The 20,828-nt window shown below is 36.2% G+C and overlaps 1 protein-coding gene across 4 annotated transcripts in view; it reads left to right on the top strand.

The window, feature by feature from the left end:
* Window positions 1–20,828, top strand: part of CDC42BPA (CDC42 binding protein kinase alpha (DMPK-like)) — a 188,274-nt gene that overhangs the window by 136,681 nt on the left and 30,765 nt on the right. For 2 of the 4 annotated variants that reach the window (XM_009881817.1, XM_009881832.1), the window contains exons 18-22: window positions 6,500–6,605; window positions 7,224–7,372; window positions 9,346–9,437; window positions 12,078–12,154; window positions 20,365–20,484. In XM_009881817.1, the coding sequence (XP_009880119.1) occupies window positions 6,500–6,605; window positions 7,224–7,372; window positions 9,346–9,437; window positions 12,078–12,154; window positions 20,365–20,484 (544 nt within the window). Of the gene's footprint in view, window positions 1–6,499; window positions 6,606–7,223; window positions 7,373–9,345; window positions 9,438–12,077; window positions 12,155–13,303; window positions 13,352–17,245; window positions 17,285–20,364; window positions 20,485–20,828 lie in introns of all 4 variants that reach the window. The other 2 variants (XM_009881810.1, XM_009881824.1) reach the window with 2 other exon arrangements.

The following is a 20,828-nucleotide window of genomic DNA, read 5'->3' as shown; positions in this document are numbered from 1 at the left end:
GCATCTACAAAACCCATTTGCATCCAGACTTTTTTTTTTTTTTTAAGATCATCCACTCCTGGGAAGATTTCATCATCATATACTAATCTTTTCGTGCTTTACTACTTGATTATTTTTTTCCTGCCATTTTTCACATCTCATGTTAGTGAAAAGATCTAATTTGTCATGTCAAAGCAAAAATGGGAAACATTTGTTTTAATGAAACCTAATTTGGTATTGTTATAATGTCAGTATAATTCTGTTGTCCAAATACACAGAAGTTTGGCTTTTGAATATAGCCATGTGAATACGTAATAAGAAAGAAGGCTGCCCTCTGGGTTTCTGGAAGTGTTTTAAACAGTGTTTGTTACATAAAATTATGTAACGCCGATCTGTGTTATGAAGTCCGTAGTGTCTCAAGGCATTGTATTTGTAGCAGAGGTTAAAAAATTTAAAGGGTCCACTTCGTGCGTGTTCCTTTTAAATCTTGTCTCTCATAACTGTGAGTGTAGTAGACAGCCTGCGTCACAAAAAAAAACCAACAACCCAACCAACGTCAAAGTTGTTTAAATGGACAGTTAATTTCTAGCCAATCAGAAATGTTTATTCCAAAAAAAAAAAATCAAGGTAACAAGAGATACAAGTCTATTATTTCACATTCCATGTGGTTTTAAGGTAATGCTTATCTGCCTTAATACACCAAGGTAACCAAATCCCGTTTTTCAGATTTACATGTGAAAGCACTCCTAAGACTTGGAGGTTCTGGAAAAAGACAAGTCAGAATTAGTTCTGGATTGTTTTACTTAACACTATATAAAAATGCACCAACAGCCATTTAAGAATGTCCCTTCTCCAATTTGTGAGAGTGTTTAATATCTGAAGATGTACTACTGATGTGGTTCAAGTATACGATAAAGCATCTTGCATGTATTAGAGATGTCACTGGGGAGTAGAAGAGGTTTGGGACTGAGTTTTTTGCATCTCTAAAGACACTTAATGAAAAAAACCCAGGAACATGCAAGACTATCTGAATGAAAGATACCATTTTACTGATCCCTTATGATAATACAGTGTCTTTTAAAAGGTATGGAACTAAAAAATAAAGAATTATGTGAAAATAAAATGAAAATAGAAGTGCTGTGGGCAAACATTACGGAGACTAAAAACTGAAACCAAGCCAGATTTTTTTTATCACTGTACGCATCTCAACTTTCATACTTCTCTCTGCTTATGTTAATTTTTTTTCAACTATGTGAGGCCGTATCTTGGCTCACGTTTTTGTCTTATTATGTTTAGGTTTTCCATGTGTTACACAGATAATCTGGTCATGTCCGTCTGCTGTCCTCAGAATTCAGCACTGCATACTGACGCTAGGTCCTTCTCTGGGGGATTTTTGCTGTGGAGCATGGGGTGCTATATGATGTATTTAAACATCTGCAATAATGATAAATATTTTAAAAGAAAAAAAACCCTAATTTTGAAGAAAACTAATCTTACTTAATCAGTCACAAGCCTATGTTTTCCTCAGAACATGTAATTTAAATCCATACCTGTCCACCTCTTCAGTATGACAACAGAATGCCTTGGGGCTAACAAAGTAGGGTAGAGCTTGTAGGCTCCCTCTTCAAAACTAACAGGTTTTTCACACAATATTACTTTAAAATATATATTTTGGGTGCATACTTTCGACCTCTTAAAAATAAGTTTTGCCTAACACCACCTTTTTTTACCATGATTCATGAAGGATAGGAGGCAGTAGATGGAATTAATTACTGGGTTTGTCAACAGTTTGCTCAGCTGTCTGTAGTAGTTCAAGGAATTTGTTCTAGCCCTGTTTTAAGTAACACAAGCCCAAGGAGTTTCTTACTTCCTTTGAGTGCTTTGACATCTAATAGATATATCTCAGGAAATCTGCCTCGCTATTTGAGTCCACGTTTTGGGTGGTTAATGCTGTCACTTTACAACTCCTTGGGCCTTTCTAAATCATTATTTCTTTCAGATTTTATAACTTGCAAGTATTTTTAATGGCCTATCATGTTCCCTTTAGCCTTTCCCTTCTTTCTTACTGTGCTCTCTTGCATCTTGTTTAGGGGAAATGTACAAAAGCCTTTTTATTTTTGCTGTTATCCCAAGATGCCATAAATATAGCCAAAATCTTGATATAAACACTTGAATCAAAATTTCCTTGCAAATTCTAATGTGGTATCAGTAGACCCTCACAGATCATTCAGCCTTAATGGAGCTTTTATATTTACAAGCTTATATTTGCCAAATCACTCATCATTCCTTGACAAGAGTAAGAAATATTGAGGCTTTTATAGTCAGCTATAAATTTTCCTATGGGAGATGGGAAAGAGATTCATTGCATAGGAGGTTAATGCAGTCACTTTAAAAAGCAATCTTTTAAATAACCACGGTACAGTATTTCTGTTCTGTTGCAGAAAGGAGGTCGACGGAAATCTTGGTAGTGATTCCCAGAGTACTTGGCAAGAATCTTAACTTATTAGTCTCTCTGGGAGGGATTCGTGTAACCCAGTTTTAGAAATCCTACCGTAGACAACTAAAATAAATCCCATGACTAATACTGTAGAAGTTTATTTTTCTCCCCACTGATCGAAAAGGAAGTGTAGACAACTAGTTCAAATAAAGAATTCTATATTGTTGAGTATGTTTCTATGGATGAGCTGAATCCTACCTCATTTACCTATAGAGGGGATGTTAGGCTTAGATTCAGCTGGCCAGAAGCTGTGACTGTTGTTTACCAAAAGATTCAGTTACTATTCCCCTTGTTGATTAGGTATCTTTCCAATCAACTGTACTATGGTTGATTTTATCTTAATTATAAATTTCATTAAAAAACAAACAAACCCTCCCACCCCCAAACACGTCTGCATTAAATCAAACATTAAAAAGCCCCAAATTTGTTTGGGTTATTTTGGAATCTGAGTACTCTCAGACGAAAGCATACACAAATTGTGGAAAAGGTTTAGCAAAAATTCTGGGTAAATTCCATTGTAAGAAACTTAAAACATCAAAAATTCTGAGATGCGTTGTTTGAGGTATGAATAATCAGAGGTTAGTTATCTATAAAATAGAAATTCTGGAGGTCAGGGAGAAATTTCAGGGCTTGGGAGCAGAGTGAAATGTTGAAAATTTTTGGAGAAGTAACTTTAGAAAACAAGTTTTGTTGGTGAGGGCAGGGGAAAAAAAATAATTAAGTAGGACACTTTGAGCATAGAAATTTAAAAGCATTGAGAAACTACAGGAGAAATAGGTGTAATGGCCCACAGACTTCCTTAGGGTTTTTAAATCAGGTAAGATGCAGCTTGGTGTAAGATCCCAGGACTTCCAAGGCTACTCCTGTTCAGCAAAATATCTCCAGTCCTCTGGCTCCATTTTGTATTGTAAAGTATCCTGGATAAAGAGAGTCTGAGGTCCCTAGCAGCCTGACAAATGACATACTAGCTATTGGGCAGTGGTTGTTTGAAGGTTATCATGGTGATGGCTCCAACTGAACAGTGAAATTAAGTTTTAGAGGAATGGGTTCTGTATCGCAGTCTTAGATTGTTTGTCGTTAATGAACTAAGCTTGCAAGGGCGCTTATGTTATATAGGAAAACAGAACCATTCATCTAATCTAAATTTTCAGTAAAGAAAGAAATTACTCTGGGTGGAACCTAAAGAACTTCTCTTCCTTAGGTCTTCTGCTGTGCTTGTTAAGGCTCTCTGCAAGAAGGGGGAGCAAGGAGAGGAACATTAATAAGATAAACTTTACCATTCTTGCTTCATCCTCTAAAACAAAACAAAAAAAAGCCAAGCAAACAAAAAAAACAACCCAGCAAAACAGTAACAAATAAAAAACCTGCAAGAACTCTTGGGTTCATATGTTTAATCATTGTCTCATTATCGAGAGAGTGTTGCCATCTAGTGGACAACAAAACTGTATCTCGGCTCTAATGCACGGCTTTGCAGAATTTAGTGCCTTAAGGTTCTGTGCATCATAAACCAAATAACTGAAGTGTTTTTTCACTTCCATGAGGAAGAATCTATATGGCATAATAAATACTGACAAAGAAATTTAAAGCTTTGCATATTTAGTTCGAAATAAGGCACCAATTCCATTTTCTTTTTAACCTGACATCGTCCCTTTCTTTTCTGCAAAGATTTTGTGTCATTAAAAATAGAGAAGATCAAATGCCAATTTCTAAATTTCTTTCCCCTTCTACATCAGGAAAACGTACTTTCTCACTTTGAGAACTTCTCACTCTTTTTTTTTTTTATTCCTACTTACATTATTTTCTTTTTACTATGCATTTCATTATGCAGCCCCAACACACACCTCCCCAAAAGCATATTAGGCTATTTTTCACATCTTTTTCCCACTCATCTACCCTAAGCGGTTTATATAGGCCAAGGTTATCTGTATCTGGTCTTCAAAATGTGTTTCATCCAGAGTATTATGGAAAAAAACAAAACTTAGCATGCTGTTTCCATTGAGTTCTGGTATACCTTGGGAAAAACACTGACTTGTTAATATCAAAACTCTCACTGACTTTTAATAGAGTCAGGAGGTGTGTTTTGTTTTGTTTGTTGTTTTTTTTTCCCCCTAGGCTCCTCCCCACCTCTTGAACTAAATTGTAGGCAGGAGACAAAGCAGATAAAGCCCAAAGCGCGAATAAGTGCTTACTTTTTCATGCTGGGTGGGAATTCTGTGGCAAATGGTCGCTATTTTTGCATTACCTTCCTCTGTATTAAAGCAATCTTCTTTATATAAATCCTAACCTGCACACCCAGAAGTCACTGCAACCTGTAAATGTTTAGCCCGTAGCTTTTGCATTGTGACCTTGCCCTAAGGCCGCCATGGGAAACTTCTTCTGTGCCTCCCTTGCCTGGGGCAGTTCAGAGTGTGTGCAGTCTGTCTGTCTTGCCTCCTGATTGACTTATTTTTATTCATTAATGGTAAGCTTGCAAGTAGCACCTTTTCCATATTCACTGCGTGTGTGAAACCTGTAGTATCAACCAGAGAGACTTATATAGGTTCAAGTTATGTCAGAGGAGGTTTAGATTAGATATTAGGAAAATTTTTTTCAGTGAAAGGGTTATTAAACATTGGAATAGGCTGCCCTTTGGAATTCACCATCCCTGGAGGTGTTTTTAAAAAAAGGGTAGATGTGGTACTTGAGGACATGCTTTTAGAAGTGGTTTTGTCAGGGTGGGTTAATGGTTGGACTTGATGATCTTAAAGGTCCCTTCAGATGTCAGCAATTCTATGATTCTATGTTGCTTTGTAGGCATGGAGGGGAAATCCCTTTCTGCAGAGAGGTCACTAAGAGACAAATTCAACCATCTGGAGAACTCTCATCTCCAGGCCAACATACTCGGGATTAAAGTTACTAAGGAACAATCAGGAGAGGCAAGGATAAGTTAATTTCTATAAAGTCGAAAAAAATATTTTCCCACTCTCCTAAAAGTTATTGAAAACTATTTGAGGATCATTACTTACAGCACATCCTAAACATTTGTATGGTTCATGTTGATCGATCTGTGATCGAGCTGTGGTATGAGACTGCTGGTCTCTCAGACCGGCTCAGAGACTTGGGTATGCCCTGATGTTGCAGAACTGACTTTGTTCTTTTGTGGGCAAGATGATTATGTTCAGAGCCAGGCATGTAAGGTGAAAGGAAATGTGGGGTTTTTTCCTTTCTTGGGTTGGTTTGGGGTTTTTTTCCCCTGTTTGTTTGTTTTAGGTTTTTCATAAGCTACTTAGTTTCAGTGAGGTAATTTTTTAGGAACTTTCTTTTCTATGTTAATACCTGAGGCAAAGTGAAGAAAGAACCTTCTGCTGTGATTAATCACAGAAAGTTTTTGTTTCTTTGTAACTGATGATCAAAGAATCTGAAAAACAGGCACGTCTCCTCCTTGATGTGTTTACACCCAGGAAACATGTCTTGATAGAAAGAAAGCTTGGGGGACGAGAGCGCCTCTTCTGGCTTATGCTGTTTAATAGCATTAGAATTAGACTCCCTATATAATTAGCATTTCTTGAAATAACATCACTGATTCTAACTGTTAGTTCTTATAGTCAATTGATACAGTAAAGTAAACCACTAGTTCCAATATTATGTGGATGGTCAAACTCTTAATTATTGGTTATAAATTTTGTCTTCGTTTACTCCCTAAAATAGGTTGAACCCCGAAAGTTTTCTTTCCCACAGTCTCAATTTCAGGTAGCTGACATTTATGCTGAGGCATATATTGCTTACTCTTAGATATGTAGTTCTTCAGTCTTTATTCCTTGTCCTAGTGATGCATATTGTTTAATGGAACTCTGCAAAGCAGCAAAGGCTGTGTGGTTTTCTGTATTGGTTTTTTTTTCGTTTGTTTCCTTATGTTTTCTGATTTTTGTTTTGTCTTCTGCTTTTGTCTGTTTCTGGTTGCTGTTTTGTTTTTGAAGGGACTTTTGTCTTTTTTCTCTAGATTCTTTAGTTAAAACACCTTTTCCTTCTTATGTGATTGTTTAGGGTAAGTGATGAAAAAGATGCTCGAGGTTATCTTCAAGCCTTGGCCTCTAAAATGACAGAAGAACTAGAGGCCCTGAGAAACTCCAGTTTGGGTGCAAGAGCTACAGTAAGACTTTACTTCTACATGTCAGAAATTTTTTTTCTTTGAAAAAACATTAATTTGGTAGTTTCAGCTGCAGTAGTAACCCGTCTGTAGAGTCTGTGTTAGTCAAAAATTAAACTTTCCTTGAGCTTCCCTTCTGAATAACAGAATAGCAAATTTATTGTTTATCAATTAATTAAATGCCAATATCTTTATAATGTGATTTTATCTATGATACTGTTCAAGTAGCTACTTTATAATCATATAGGAATTTCTCGAAGGAAATCTATACTTTGGGTCGTGAAAGCCTTCAAATCTTTCACTTGTGCAATGTGAATGTCCTTCATAGCTGTCATTTGAATTGTGGCACATTAAAACTAGAATTCACTAAATCTCTTTACTTTTGAGATCATGACAGCATAAGACGTTCATCTTGCCTATTTAGTACTTGAGTTTAAAAAAATAATAATACTAATAACAATGATCTTAATTTTAAAATTTTAGATTACTCTGGAATAAATGAACTCATGTTAAGAACATAATAGACTGAGAAATGTAATTGTTGAAGTTAGTTACATTCCTTATTTTCTGCTTTTTTCTCCCCTCTTACTCTTTCTTCTCCCTTTTTTCATTCTTTACTAGGACATGCCCTGGAAGATGCGCCGCTTTGCGAAACTGGATATGTCTGCAAGGTTGGAACTACAGTCTGCTCTTGATGCTGAAATCCGAGCCAAACAGGCTATTCAAGATGAGTTGAATAAAGTCAAAGCTTCCTGTATCTCTACAGAGTGGTAAGACTGAATTGTTCTGATGGAAATTTACTTTTGATACCTTCCAGGGAGTGTCATCAAATCATGATTTTAACTGTCTTGTCTGTCAAAATTTGCTGATGAATGATTGCTAGCTTCTTATATCCAAATGTGAAAAAAAGATCAGATCTCTTCATTGAGTAAGCAGCTGGCCACTTACTGGGAAAATTTGAAATCTCAGACTTTCAAAGGGTGAAAGGAGACACTTCACTTTCTGTTTAATAATATAATCTCTCCTGATTATGATAACAAATTCAAATGCAAGCAGATATTTGGTTTTATATCTTAGAACAAATTATTTTCCAGTCTTTTGATAGCTGCATTGACTTAGCTGATGAAAATCAATTATTGCATACTGATGTGAACAGTAATAAGATGTGCTTACAGAAGATGATGAATTCTTTTCTGCCCTCCTCAGAGCTCTTCTACAGTTGGGTGACTGCCTGAAGCAGGGGACTAGTAGGAAGACATTCCATTTCTAGGTCTGCAGCTTCAATGTTCAACAGTGCCCAAAAGAACTATGGAAATCTCTTGGAGCCCTGTGAACACAGCTATACTGGCATAAGACTTCTTCATAACACCCACCATTGAAAATGATGCCTGTTATTTCCTTTGTTAGTTTGGATAGATAAATCAAAGACAACACATGAGCTTTTCTATATCTACAAGAGAATCCTTCTAATTAGAGTTTGAGGCATGTTTAAGAATAAGCTTGCACTGCTGCTAACCACTGCAAGTAAGTTCTGCTAAAAAAGAAAGGCTTGAATTTCTTTAGCTGTCGTTCTGATTCCTTTTACAAGGTAGTAACTTGATTAAGCGAAGAGATTTTAATAGATAAATCGCAAAAATATGATCAAATAGAAAATACATATTGTTTGCATAGTTCCTGTCATATGTTATAATTTGACTTAAACTAAATTTGCCACGAGAAGAAAATTCATCCTGTACTATGATGTGATAGTAGTTACATTTCCAAATTATGAACCCCACTGGGCTGGGGATGCAGCGTTAGTCCTTTGAGTTGATGTAGATTGAAGTAGGCACTCAAGCTGAAGTAGGACTTCTGAGCTTCATCTTAGTTGCATGTCCATTCTATTCTTCTTACTGCTTTCTATACAGAAACGATTTTCACAGTAGCAATTCTCTCATCTTGCAGTGTCAGAGCACGTAGATAGACAATGCAAGGCATGGAAATGGCTTCTAGGATAGAAGGGCTGGGATGTGGTGTAAGAATATCAAATACAAGCAAAATGAATAATTTCTCTTCAGTTGTATTTGAGGAGCACTGACTTGTTTTGCAGCTTTAGGAAAGCGGTTGGACATAGCTGAGATTCAAATACGTTATCTGTGAAGTGGGAATACCGTATTCACCTTAGTTGGGTGTTTTTCAGGCCAGGTAACATGATGGTAGGCAGTACTGTAGATCCTCTAAGAACAGGAGAACCAGTGTTTGCTTTGATAGGCAAGGATGAGAAATGTGGTAGAAATGTACAGTAGTGTTACCTATCAGCTGTGAATCAGAAAGCACTGAAAGAACTAACTGTAAAGTAACCGAGAAGAAAAATAATTGAACATAATTTATTATATCACAGGTACTGTAAATTAACAAATAACACCCCCCCCCATTTTTAAGCATAAAAATACATGTGTCCTTTTTTTCTCAGTCGCAGGATACAGGCTCACACAATTACTCATAAATTAGAAACATGAGCCTATTTAATGGGTAACCAGGGGCAGTTAATTGCTTGTTCTGGGGTTTTTTTTTGGTTTTTTTTTTGAAGGTACCATTCTGAACAGGTCCTAATAGATTTCTGAATTCATTTTCGCATTTGATGACATCATGAAGCTTGCTGGGCATTAATTTTCAAGTAGCACGCAAAGATGGACAAAGAAGAATGACTTGTATCATGGGTATCTATTTGTATCATAGATTTTTTGTTTGTGTTCTTTTGAAGTAAATTGCAAGAATCTGAGAAGAAGAACATGGAACTGTTGACGGATATTGAAAGGCTGAAAAAGGAGACGGAAGAGCTTAGATCAGAAAAGGGTATGGCAACTGATATCCAAGTAAATAACATGTTTCACATTGGTGGGTACATCTTATCAATTATATGTCACCTTGCAACTAAAATGTGGCATACAAAATGTGAGCACAATTACATGTTAAGATGTACCCACAGCGGTTGCATTTGCACTTCTAATACATACTTGTAATACGCTTCAGTTTTGTTGGTATACTTGAACCAGTAAGGTATTGTTTGAGTTGGAACTGCATTATTTTTATTTGGCATGTGTACGGTGATTTACTGCCAGAAAACTGTTAGAAGTATAGGTATATTTAGAATTTTTTTTCCCCCTTTTATGATGGGTTAAGGTATTTAGACTTCCATACTGTTCATAGTGTTCTTCATCTATGAATGTTTTGGGCCTGTCTACACAGAGAGTAAACAACTGCAGAGGTATTCATACCATTCATCCGTTTCTGAGCTGGCTTCGTTGATTGGCTTTGTAACCACGTAGTGAGCAGTGTGGTCGTGTTTGCTTTGCTGTGGTATTAAAAGTATGTCCTGGGATTTCTAGTGCATCTGTCTAACAGCATTTCGCATTGTTGCTGGGAGAAGAGACTTCTTGGTAATTCTGAAATGAAAAAAAAACTTCATTAAGAGATGATTAATGATTTGGCTGATTCTTTGCAGTTCCTGTAGTAGCTCTGGTATTTGTATCTTACGAGTCACATGGGAAGAAGTGATTTTCCGGGCCAAATGGAATTACATAATTTTCTGCAGGGAATTGCTTGAAATCCAGAGTTTCAAAACCCTGGCAACAATTGCTGCATAGGGATGTCAAATATTGTTCGGCCTTTGCAACCTAACAGCATGTCAGTCAGTAATATATTGTAGTTAACATTCATTTCTGCCATATAGGCCTCCAGGTGCTGGTTGACTGGTAAAAGTAATACAAACCCCCACAGAACATTAAAAAATGACTGATCCCAGTTAGCAAATAAGACTTAGGGAATTGATATTTGTTCGTCTTGATGCTTAGCACTGATACCAGGATTATGCTTCTTGATAGCATCTCCCTGGAGACAATAATGCTTTGTCATGTTTAGCTTTCATTTATAGGTTCTTGAACTGTCTTAAATATTTATGCATGGTTACTCAACTTCTGAAGTCTTCTTTTGTGTTAAACAATCTTTTAATAATTTATAATTAATATTTTACCCTGTGTTTTTTCCCCTGTTTAAAACCAAACCTTATTGTTTTTGTGAAAATAGAGATAAACCTTTACTCTTTTCTTTAAAAAAAAAAAAAAAGGAAAGAAACCATACTGTTCAAGGAAAAGTTAGTTATTATGCTTTTTGCCAGAAGTAAATTAATAAGATTCTACTGCAACTATTCAAATATGTTGATAGAAATACACCTTAATCCAAAATATGTATCATCTTTGGACTTGGATTTCTCTTATGAGAAGAAATATATTGATGTTTGAATTATGAACTGTATAGAGGATTCAAATGTAGATATTGTACAGTGGCAGAGTAACTTCCTGTGTGTGGAAATTGATTTCTGGGAAGGGATTACTTAGATCAGCACTTGAATCCTTTGCTCTTTATAAATATATTCCAGAAACTTCGAAGAATGGGGAAAGAAATTACTAAAAATGATTCTGTAAAGTAGCAGGTAATTTGAGAGTTGTTTTTAGTATTTTACTGGGGTTTCAGTGTATTTATATTTTAAAGAGGAAAGGGTTCTTTGTAACTTCTTCGTTCACTGTGGGTTATATTTAGAGCAAACAGGGTGATATGGCCAGTTAGAGCAAGACACTGACCTTTTTTAAAAGAAATGAGTGACCTTTGATAGTATCAGTCTTTGGAGATGCACACAGTCCTGCAGGCTCTGGTCATAATAAGTATATATATATTTATAATGTATTTATGGTGTTCAGGATGCCCGAGTTTGTACACATCTGTGATTTATAAACACCCACACAGCAACTTGAACTATGCCCCAAAGAAAAGAAGAAGGAAAAACCAAAACAGTTGAAGTAAGCTAAAATAACAATCGAGATGTGCCAGCCTCTGCAGTTCCAGAGGCTGCAGAAGTCCTGCTCTGCCTACAGTAACACAGACATTTGAAACTTTACCCAGGATTGTATCGCTCTTGGATGTTCAAAAGCGAGAGGTGGCAGACAGGCGCGTAGAGGACAGGTCAAGGAACTCGTATTACTTGGAAGTGTGGTGTGTTCCTCAAACAGCCTGTTCTGTACATTTCTGTGGAACCTCACTGTTTGTCTTGTCACGGTAGGCTGTCCAGCGTGTGACGGGAGCAGGGGTGACACCTGCTGCGTTAGTGTGTATGTCGGTATGTCATGAAGTGCGTGTTGCAAATGGACATAAGCACATTAGAAACCTGTGCCTTCTGCATAATAGAGATGTACATAAATATATTTTCATGTTGAATTTACGCTACACACATCCTAGCTTGGAAAAGGGTAATTAAACATACACTGCTTGCTTAGTGGTTGTATGTCTGTCAAAAAAATCTTTTACCCTGGAAAATGTGACAACTTACTTCAAAAAATGTAGGTGGTTCAGGCGGATACTCAAACCCTGATTCAGCAAGGCAAAGGTCCTCCATGAAAAGGTCATTTTTCTGTAGCTTAAAAAACTGCTGCTGTTTTCTAGGTGTAAAGCACCAAGACTCACAGAATTCTTTCTTGGCATTTTTGAATGCGCCTACCTCTGCTCTGGATCAATTTGAAGTAAGTGTACAGCTATTCTAACTCTTTGTTAGTCATTGGAAGTATTGCTCTTATGTGCAGGTTATATATGTATTTGCTGAAAGTTTGCTACTGTATTTTAATCGTATTGCCTCATTTATATTTGTGTATAATACATGAGATTTGCTTGCCATTTACAGTGCTGGCTGTCTTCTCTTGAACACTAGTAATCATAATGAAGTCTCTCTCACACTTTAAATGCAGAAATTTTCCTGATTTTGTAGTGAACATGGAAAGCATAGTTGTTCAAATGGCCTTTCTTTCTATTCATAAAAATGCTAAGTAATGTGGATACTGGTTTGGTAAAAATGAGAGAAAATACGTCAATAATGCTTGAATGTATTCCATGAAGTCATTGGTACTGTAGATTTATTAGGTTGTCTTCATCTTCAGTTCATTTTACACAGACCTGTAAAATCCAGATGATTACTATTCATCTGCTCTCCACAGATTCTATATACTTAAAAAATAAATCTGTTTAATTCCTTTGTCACTTTTAGACAAAAGACCGGTTTAGGTAGAAAACCTGGAAGAAACATATTGATACTATACATTTCATATCTTCTTTTTTTAATCAACAGTAAGCAATGCATCATTTTTCTTTTAAAAGAGCTGGCGTGAAATATTGGTCAAACTGAATTCAGAGGGGACAAGGCACATCCTTTACAGTTATACATCAGTCTAAAATTTCCCCCTGTTTTTTTTCTTGTGGATGTATGAGGTTATCACATTTAACTATGAAAGAGCATAATCCCTGATGTTATTGATGTTTTAGAATTTACTTTCTTTTCATTGTGTATTCATTAATTCATTGTTCTCTCTTAAAGCCTCACAATTAATACCATTTTTTAATTTGCTTTTTAATTATATATCTTATAAATTACTTTCAATATAAAAATCCTCTTGGAGTGTAAGAATAATATTTTACTGAGTGAATGCTGGAGAAAGATTGGGTTTTATACAGGTAGTTTATTGATTAATTGTCTATGAAAGGCAATTAATGAAGACTGTTACTGGCACTAGTTATTTACAGTTCTTTATTTTTGCACTTTTATTTATGCTGAACAGTTTTCTTCATCCATCTCTTTCTCTCTCTCTCTTTTTTTTTTACTGCTGTTTTCATTAAAATAGGATTCCTTTTCCTCCTCTTCATCCTCATTGATTGATTTTATGGATGACGTAAGTCTTTGACTTTCAAACCAGTAAATCCCTCAATAACAGAGATCAGTTGATTGATTTGGAGTATTCAAACATTAATGCAGTCAGCTTAAAAAGTCTGAAGTGCAGTGGAGAACAGCATATTTCTATAATAGCATACTTGCACCTCCTATAGATGTTCAGTTTCAAAGTGAATGTTTTTCTTTAGGTTCAGGTGAAGAATTCTTAATTGCAGACAGTTTTGCTAATGGGGAGAAGGTGCTTTTGGGCCTTATCTACTGACGTGGCCTGTGGAAAGTGGTTCCAGAATCACTGGCACATTTATTTCGCTTAGTTCCGTTGCTTCGTATTATTTATCATTAATTGTTTCCAAAAGTTTTCTGATCACTTCAGTGAAAATGTTTTCCTTGCATACAGTTAATTTCTGTTTGCTCAAATAAAATATTCTCTCTTTTTTAGTCTGTACTGTAAGAAGTCATTTTCATTATAACTGAAGTAACATTACTTTTTATTGCCATTTAAGACACTGGTTTTTAATCAGGACAGTGTTTAAATATTTACCCTAGTTAATTGCATACTAAGGGAATTGAATTAAAAGCTGAAAATTGACTGCATTATATTTCTTTCAGACTGAAGTAGTAGGCACATAAAAGTAAATAATAATAAGCTTTTTAAATCAAAGTATATACTATGCATCCATTGTAGAGAACCATCCATTACAACTCTGTAGGTATGTTGTGTATGTACGTCTGTGTGTGCTTGTATATATGTGTATACACATACATACATATTTATACATATGTATTTAAAATATCATAATTCTATCTGCATTAAAACGTGATGTAATTCATTTTATTCTAGAGATGTCTGCTGTGAAGAATGTAACAAAGAGGGTGTAGTACATGGGCCTGTTCTACTGATTGCATTTCCTTTTGCAAACTCTGAAAGAATGCTTTTCTTCTGGATGTTTTTTTCTGTAAATCAAGTATATACCTTAGACAAAATGTGAAGGTACATTTGTGGTACCATAATAGGTATTTGTCTGCACTTTTGTAGAGCGCACAGAAGGCCTTGTCTTGCTGATATTGTTTGAATTTTCTTACACCAAAAAAATGAGAGTACAGTTTCCTGTCATGTTAAATCTACAGTAAATGAATAATATTTATATCCCTTACCTGGATTAAAGAAGTGTTCTCTATGTTGCCTGAGCATTAAGAACACTTAGTTTGTATCAGCAGGTTCTTTCATAGAAAGTTACCTTTTAAAATATCTAATAAACTCTCCTAAAAGCTGTTAAAAGAGAAGCAAAGTACATATGGGGCAGAGTAGATGACCATGTTCAGTTTTGCAAGGGAAAACTCAGGACGAGAAAGTTTTCCTGGTTGCTGTCCTGGTTGCTAATTTTGAAGGACATCAGTATTTTATTCTGTATTTATTGTTGGTTAGGTTTTTTTTTGGGTGGGGTTTTTTGTTGTTTGTTTTTTAAAGAAGGCGACATTTTTTTTTTCACAAACATTTTGACAAAATCACATGGTTTTTTGCCTATGCAAGTGAATAATTTTCAACTGTTGGAGTACATCCTTTAAGATATTCTTCTTGATTGGTCCACCCAGACCAAATCTTTTCAGATACCCATCTTTCAGTATTTGGTAAAACTCCAGGTATCCATGTGTATATTGTGGCATGTGAATGACTTAATACACGCAGAATGAAACTTCCTGTGTTACATCTTCAGTCTGAGTCCAACAGGAGCGTTTTTTCCCTCAGTTGCATTGGGCAAGAGTACATTTCTGGGCTGGACATGCCAGGGGCTTCTGTCTCTAACACTAGGGTGGATTTCTTTCTCATCTGGCAAAACTGCAAAAGAAGAGTTGACTTCACAGATAGGAAGAGTACCTTGCAAACAAATACAAGACTTGTTGAGTTACCTGTCTTTATTAGAAAGAGAAGTAAAGCTGATGTTTGCGTTAGTAGGTGAAAGATGGTGTAATTAAGTTGTGCTTGAAGTCAGTTCTGCATCTTTCATTTGTTGGACAAATACTGGATTCATTCTTAGCGAGATTCACAATATATCGCCTCTGAATTATCAAAATGAATGGTTATTTATGTTTTACTTCACTGAGTTAGTTCAATAACAATGCATTAGGCAGACTTAAGTTAAAATAAGGGTATTAAAACCCCTCCACACTGGATGTGACCTCCATTCCTTTTCCAGTGTCTCTTTTTGACAGTAGTTACCTTGAAGGGCAGTGTTTCTTGCAGCATTTCAAGAAGAATTAACCTGTGCTCAGTCAAACCTGAGAAGTGTGTGGGTTCTTTATTAAGGCCAAGGAAGAATTAGAAGCCCACAGGTCAGACTCATGCAGTGCTGCAATATTGCACGGGGTTCAGAAAAGTCTCTCCTGTAATCACAAACCCAAAGTAAATGTTACTAGTGGCCCATAGTGTTTCTCCAGCCTCTGTGCTTCATTACGGAATGACAAAGAGAGTGTAAAATAACTTGCAGTTGTGGTTAGGTAGCACTCTCTGCAAGATCTCTAAAGTCTATTTAACATATATATGTGTAAGCAGCACTGAGTTTGGTCCACTGATTACATTTGGAGTTTACTAGGGTGGGTATGTCTTGTGTGTCTGTCATACAAATAACGTAATTATTTGTAGTGCCCTGTGAATGACTGGAGTTAATTCTAATTGTTTCAATGAGGAAAATGGTAGCTTTGCAATTTCTTCTGGAGATAAGTAAAAACAGATGTCCCTCTGCCTCTGTAGCCTGCAGATGATGAGAAAACACAGTAGTTGCTCACTATTTAGAAGAGTAGGAGTCACTGTTGGTTCCAGCCATCCCTCCTCAAATCCAAAGGAAGATACTTAGTCAGGTTGGCAGAACTGGTGCCTAAATCCTTATACCTGCAAAAGCCCGCACATTCAGAAAAGATCCTTGTATCTCCTGTTGCACACAGGAGGGTGCAAAGGGGAGTAGGATTGTGTCTTGCTGTCCCTAGTTTCTGATTTTGGTGGGGAGGGAAGTCACCCCCAGTGATTAATATACTGATTTCTAAATCTTTGCCACTGTTTCTCCTGTGTGTTGCAGGCTGTCTCTCGGTAACGTTATATAGGTGTTAAGTCTCCTGTGTTCACTAGAAGTGTCTGATAATGGAAGTGTTGAGTTTTGGTTTTTTGCCGGGTGGCTCTCTGTGTATCTCACTAGCTACTAAAAGCAATCAACCTGTTTTATTTAAAGATGAATTTGTGATTACAGCATTTAAATAGAATCTCATTTTCCCTTGACAAAATTGTTTTCCCCACTTGCTAGAAATTATTATTTTTCCCTGTTTTCAAAACATTACAAATTAAAAATAGATTTCTTAAATCCTCCTGCAGTCTGTCGTTGCATCCGGTCCCCATGGGCTTTGGCTAGACTAAACAAATCTGAAATTGGTAAATAACGACAGAATAAATCATGTTCTTAATTCTCATTATTAAACAGAGCGAGCTATGGTAGTGTGTGGTGAGAGCCCTGACTCTACCTGCACATTCATCATTAAGTTTAGAATAATTCTGGTTCTTAATGGTGCTTTAAATTGGACATATTGAGCCTTCAAGAGATGGCTTTATTCATCTTGTTCAAAGTACAGAGATGCTAACTGCAGATTATTAGTGTAACACACTCTGCAGTTTCACTGCTATTGTCCAGTGTAAAACTACAGACTTTAAAATAACTTCCTTTTTTTTTTTTTTTTGATGTTTCTTCCCTCTTGTTGCCCCAGACTATCTTGTTTTCAAAATACTTGTAAAAATGAACATGTTTGTGTGTGTCTAAACACTACCTCTGGAGATGTAGAGCAACGAATTCTGAGCTGATGTATGTGTCACTGTTTGGTTTTGTAACATATTCTCCTCCTTTCTTTGTTAAAGCGCTCTCCTTCCTGTATTCCAGCTAACAAAGGCAGACGTGTAAGAGGCTGTCTTACTCTATATGGCCCTTTATTTTTTTGCCTGTTGTGTACATGCCTTTGTTTAATGTATGGATTGTGTCTTTACCTCACTGCATGTCTTGTGCTGCTGCTGCTGTTTGCTGCTGCTGCTGTGCTTTTTGTTGTTTTACAGCTGTGGGCTAAAAGCTTTTGGAGTATTTAATTTGGTAATCCTATGAGCGGAATATCAGTAACTGGAGAAGATGCTTTGGGTACTTTCTCAGTTCTTTGTGAAAGAGGATCAGGAAGATGCAGGTTGGGAAGATGAGCAAATATCAAATGAGGGCCTCTTTGTTTCTTTGCCCTTAGCAGAGGGCATGTGTTGAGTTATGGGAATTGCCTATAGCAGTTTGGCATTTGGGAGGCATGTCATACCAAATGATAGAAAATATCACAGTACACAGATAAATAAATGGGAAGTGGGGAATTGAGTAAATTTAGCATCAAGGAAGGCAGGAAAAATTCATACAAGGAAAAGAGTTGGATGTGTTGTAGTCTGTTAAGATGGAAAGCTCTATGGTGTTTCAAAAATCAAGGTGAATTTTTAAAGATGGTGTTATCAAAGCTTTGTCAGACTGAATTCGTACCAGGTATGCTGTGTCCATTTTAAACTCATACTGCCACTTTTGTTTCTTTTATACACCTATGATGATAGGAATAGGAAAGCGTACAAAGCACTTATATTGAATATTCAATAAATAAGCGATAATGCGCAACAGCTCTAATAATGACCTTACCTATGCAGTGCAAAGCACACTGCTCAGTGTCTTAGGCAAGCTTACAGTAACTCCTTGGTTTTGTCGGCTGTGGCTCCAATTCAGAAGTTCATCTTTCCTTGAGATGTGTTTACGCTGGTCAGCTTTGGCTCAGACCTACACAAGGTGACACCGTGTAGACAACTAAGCAGACTCCTGTGGAAGATGACAAGGCTATTACAATTTGGTCAGAAATATTGAAATACACTTTTGATAATCCAGTGGATTAGTCTAAAACTAATTTTAGTGGTGTTAATAAGGTCCATGTAAGCTTTTGGCCATAGTTGAGTACCGTTGCTTTTGTACTTAGTTCTCATTAAAGCAAGGAACCTGGAGATAACTGCAGCAATACAGCTCAAGGCCCTCTTTCTGCAGTGAAGGTGGTGGTTAAATTCCCTTCAAATTCTGTAATGGTAGATCAGGTTCTGTGTGTTTTGTGGGCTTTTTATGTTCATAAGTAAGGTAAAAATACATTTGTTACTGTTTCAGCAGTTGTCTTCAACCGCAAAGGCTTTGTAGCACATTCCAGAAAAGTTCCATCATTCATATCATGCTTGTACTAAATTTTTTAAGAAACACCATGAAAATTCTTTGGTATGCAGATGCTACTTTGAAAGGGAAAGCCTCTGGAGAATCTGGAAACATTTATGAAATGATAGATTAGATCTCTGAGTTTAACTTGCAGAAGAAAAGGAATGTCTGTTTCTTGATACAAAAAATTTGCCTGTAGTTACTCATTTGGCTTATTTTTTAATAACCCTTTTAAGAAGAAGGTGGAATTGTTTGAAGTTAAACAGTCTTTGAGTGGACTCCAAGTTATCACATGTTTAGACTTGATAAAAAAAGGAAGTTTAAAGTAATTGAAACAATATTGTGTGTCTGGGGATGTACTACTTAAAGGCATCAATGTTATAATAATGGATAAAGCTTCCAATTATTGTTTGCTTCTGATAAATTTGAGCACAAAATGTTTGCTTTACTGCTAATTTTTGCCTCAATGCTTGAAACACATGATCTATGTGTAGAAAACAGGTGTATCCCAGTGTGAGATTTTCCCATTTTCATTACAGAAATACTTGCAGGCATCTTAATATGCCTAAGTTGATTAAGCTGATGAGCGTTCTCCACCAGATAATTTTTTGTTGAAGGCTATGATAAAACTAGAAGCCATCAAACCTAACTCACTACTATTTAAAAAAAAAAGAAAGAAAGAAAAAGAAAAAACAGCAACTGCACCTGTTCGCTACCATGACTGAGTTTCTGGAGAACAGGACTGTCTATGCATGTATAAGGTTGGCTTGGCAATATATTTTATTCCCAAAATGTAGTAAAGTTTGTGGAATCCTTAGTATGATGTCAATGGCAAATAAGATAAAAAGGCACTGGAATGTTCAAATGCTTTCTGTAAACGTTGCTGCATATTTTAGTTTGTGTACAAACTAGCCACATCCTTAGCAATGGGGAACTGATGATAGATAGCATTGCTCCAGAAAAGCCAGGCATGCAATGGAGCCTCCATCTTTTAGTTTTATTATTAGTGGAGGAAAGCATCCTCATCCTTTAAAAATACAAATTTACATAGAAAACTTTGATGTGGAGTTGTCTTGTTTTCAAGGAAGAATCCTGCATTCTCTGATTTTTCAGCTGCACTGGCAAAAGATGACTTGTTATCCAAGGTACTTGGTTGTAGTTCTATGCCTTGTTGTTCAGTGTAGTTCTTTGTTGAGCTTAGTTCCACTGTATATCAAGGACTAGGAAAATATTTCCCTGAAGAAACTATATTCCTGGTAAGGATGTTTTTGTAGTTCAAATGGGGTACAAAACCCCCTCAATTCCCTGTGAATATAATTAACGCTAACCTCAGGAAATACGTTGTTTGCTCTGCCTATTCTCCTTATTTTCCCCTAAATATGTTTGCAGTGATTTATATGGGCTATATGGGAATTCACTTCTAACAGACCTCAACTACCAGTGGACCAAACCCAGTAGTGTTTAGAAAATATTCACCCTTTAAAAATGCTGAATTACAAGTCTCTTCAAGTGTTTATCAGGCCCCTAAACTAGCAGCTCTTATGCATGTGCTCACCTCTCAGCAGAAGCCTTGGCGTGTTTGTATTCAATAATTTTCATTGCATTTTTGTACTTTAATTAGGAGGTTAAAACTGAATTTTTATCCTCTCAGTTCTCTTTTTGAAATTCTACTGCTCCCGTATCTTGTTTTGGTAAGAGTTGAGAATTCTTTTTTAATGATGTCTTTGATTTATTTTTTCGGTTGGTTTTTTTTTCTCTTGAATTGTTCTTCTAGATTGATTCAGTTGAGAATTTTACGTTGTCTAATACTCCATCACGGGATGAAGATAGCAAGTCTCACCTCCATTCAAGATCAAGGTCTCCTTCTACGGCCAGTGAGATTGAACCAATCGAGGTACTTCGATGTTGACAAATTTTTGTCTTGTTTTTTCTTTAGGATTAGCGTTTTCACTCATAAAAATTGCTACTGCAAATCCTTTTGTTTAGAATGAAGCTCGCTCCTCTACAGCAGGACTATTTCGGACCTTCTAATAGCGTTCTGCACTTGTGATGAGCTGTATTTTGGGGAGCATTGCATTTCTTTTCACATACAGTTAATTTATTAGGGATGGAACTATGTTGAATCAATTATTAGATACAGTGTCTTTTCATAACATATCCTCAGTCATGAATATTTAAGAAATGTTGACACAAAATTAACGTTATACTGTAGTTTGTAAGAGCACACTTTGGAGTCCT

This window comes from Charadrius vociferus, unplaced genomic scaffold (assembly GCF_000708025.1).
Source record: "Charadrius vociferus isolate BGI_N301 unplaced genomic scaffold, ASM70802v2 scaffold610, whole genome shotgun sequence".
Taxonomy (NCBI): domain Eukaryota; kingdom Metazoa; phylum Chordata; class Aves; order Charadriiformes; family Charadriidae; genus Charadrius; species Charadrius vociferus.
This window is presented reverse-complemented; position numbering and strand designations above follow the sequence as displayed.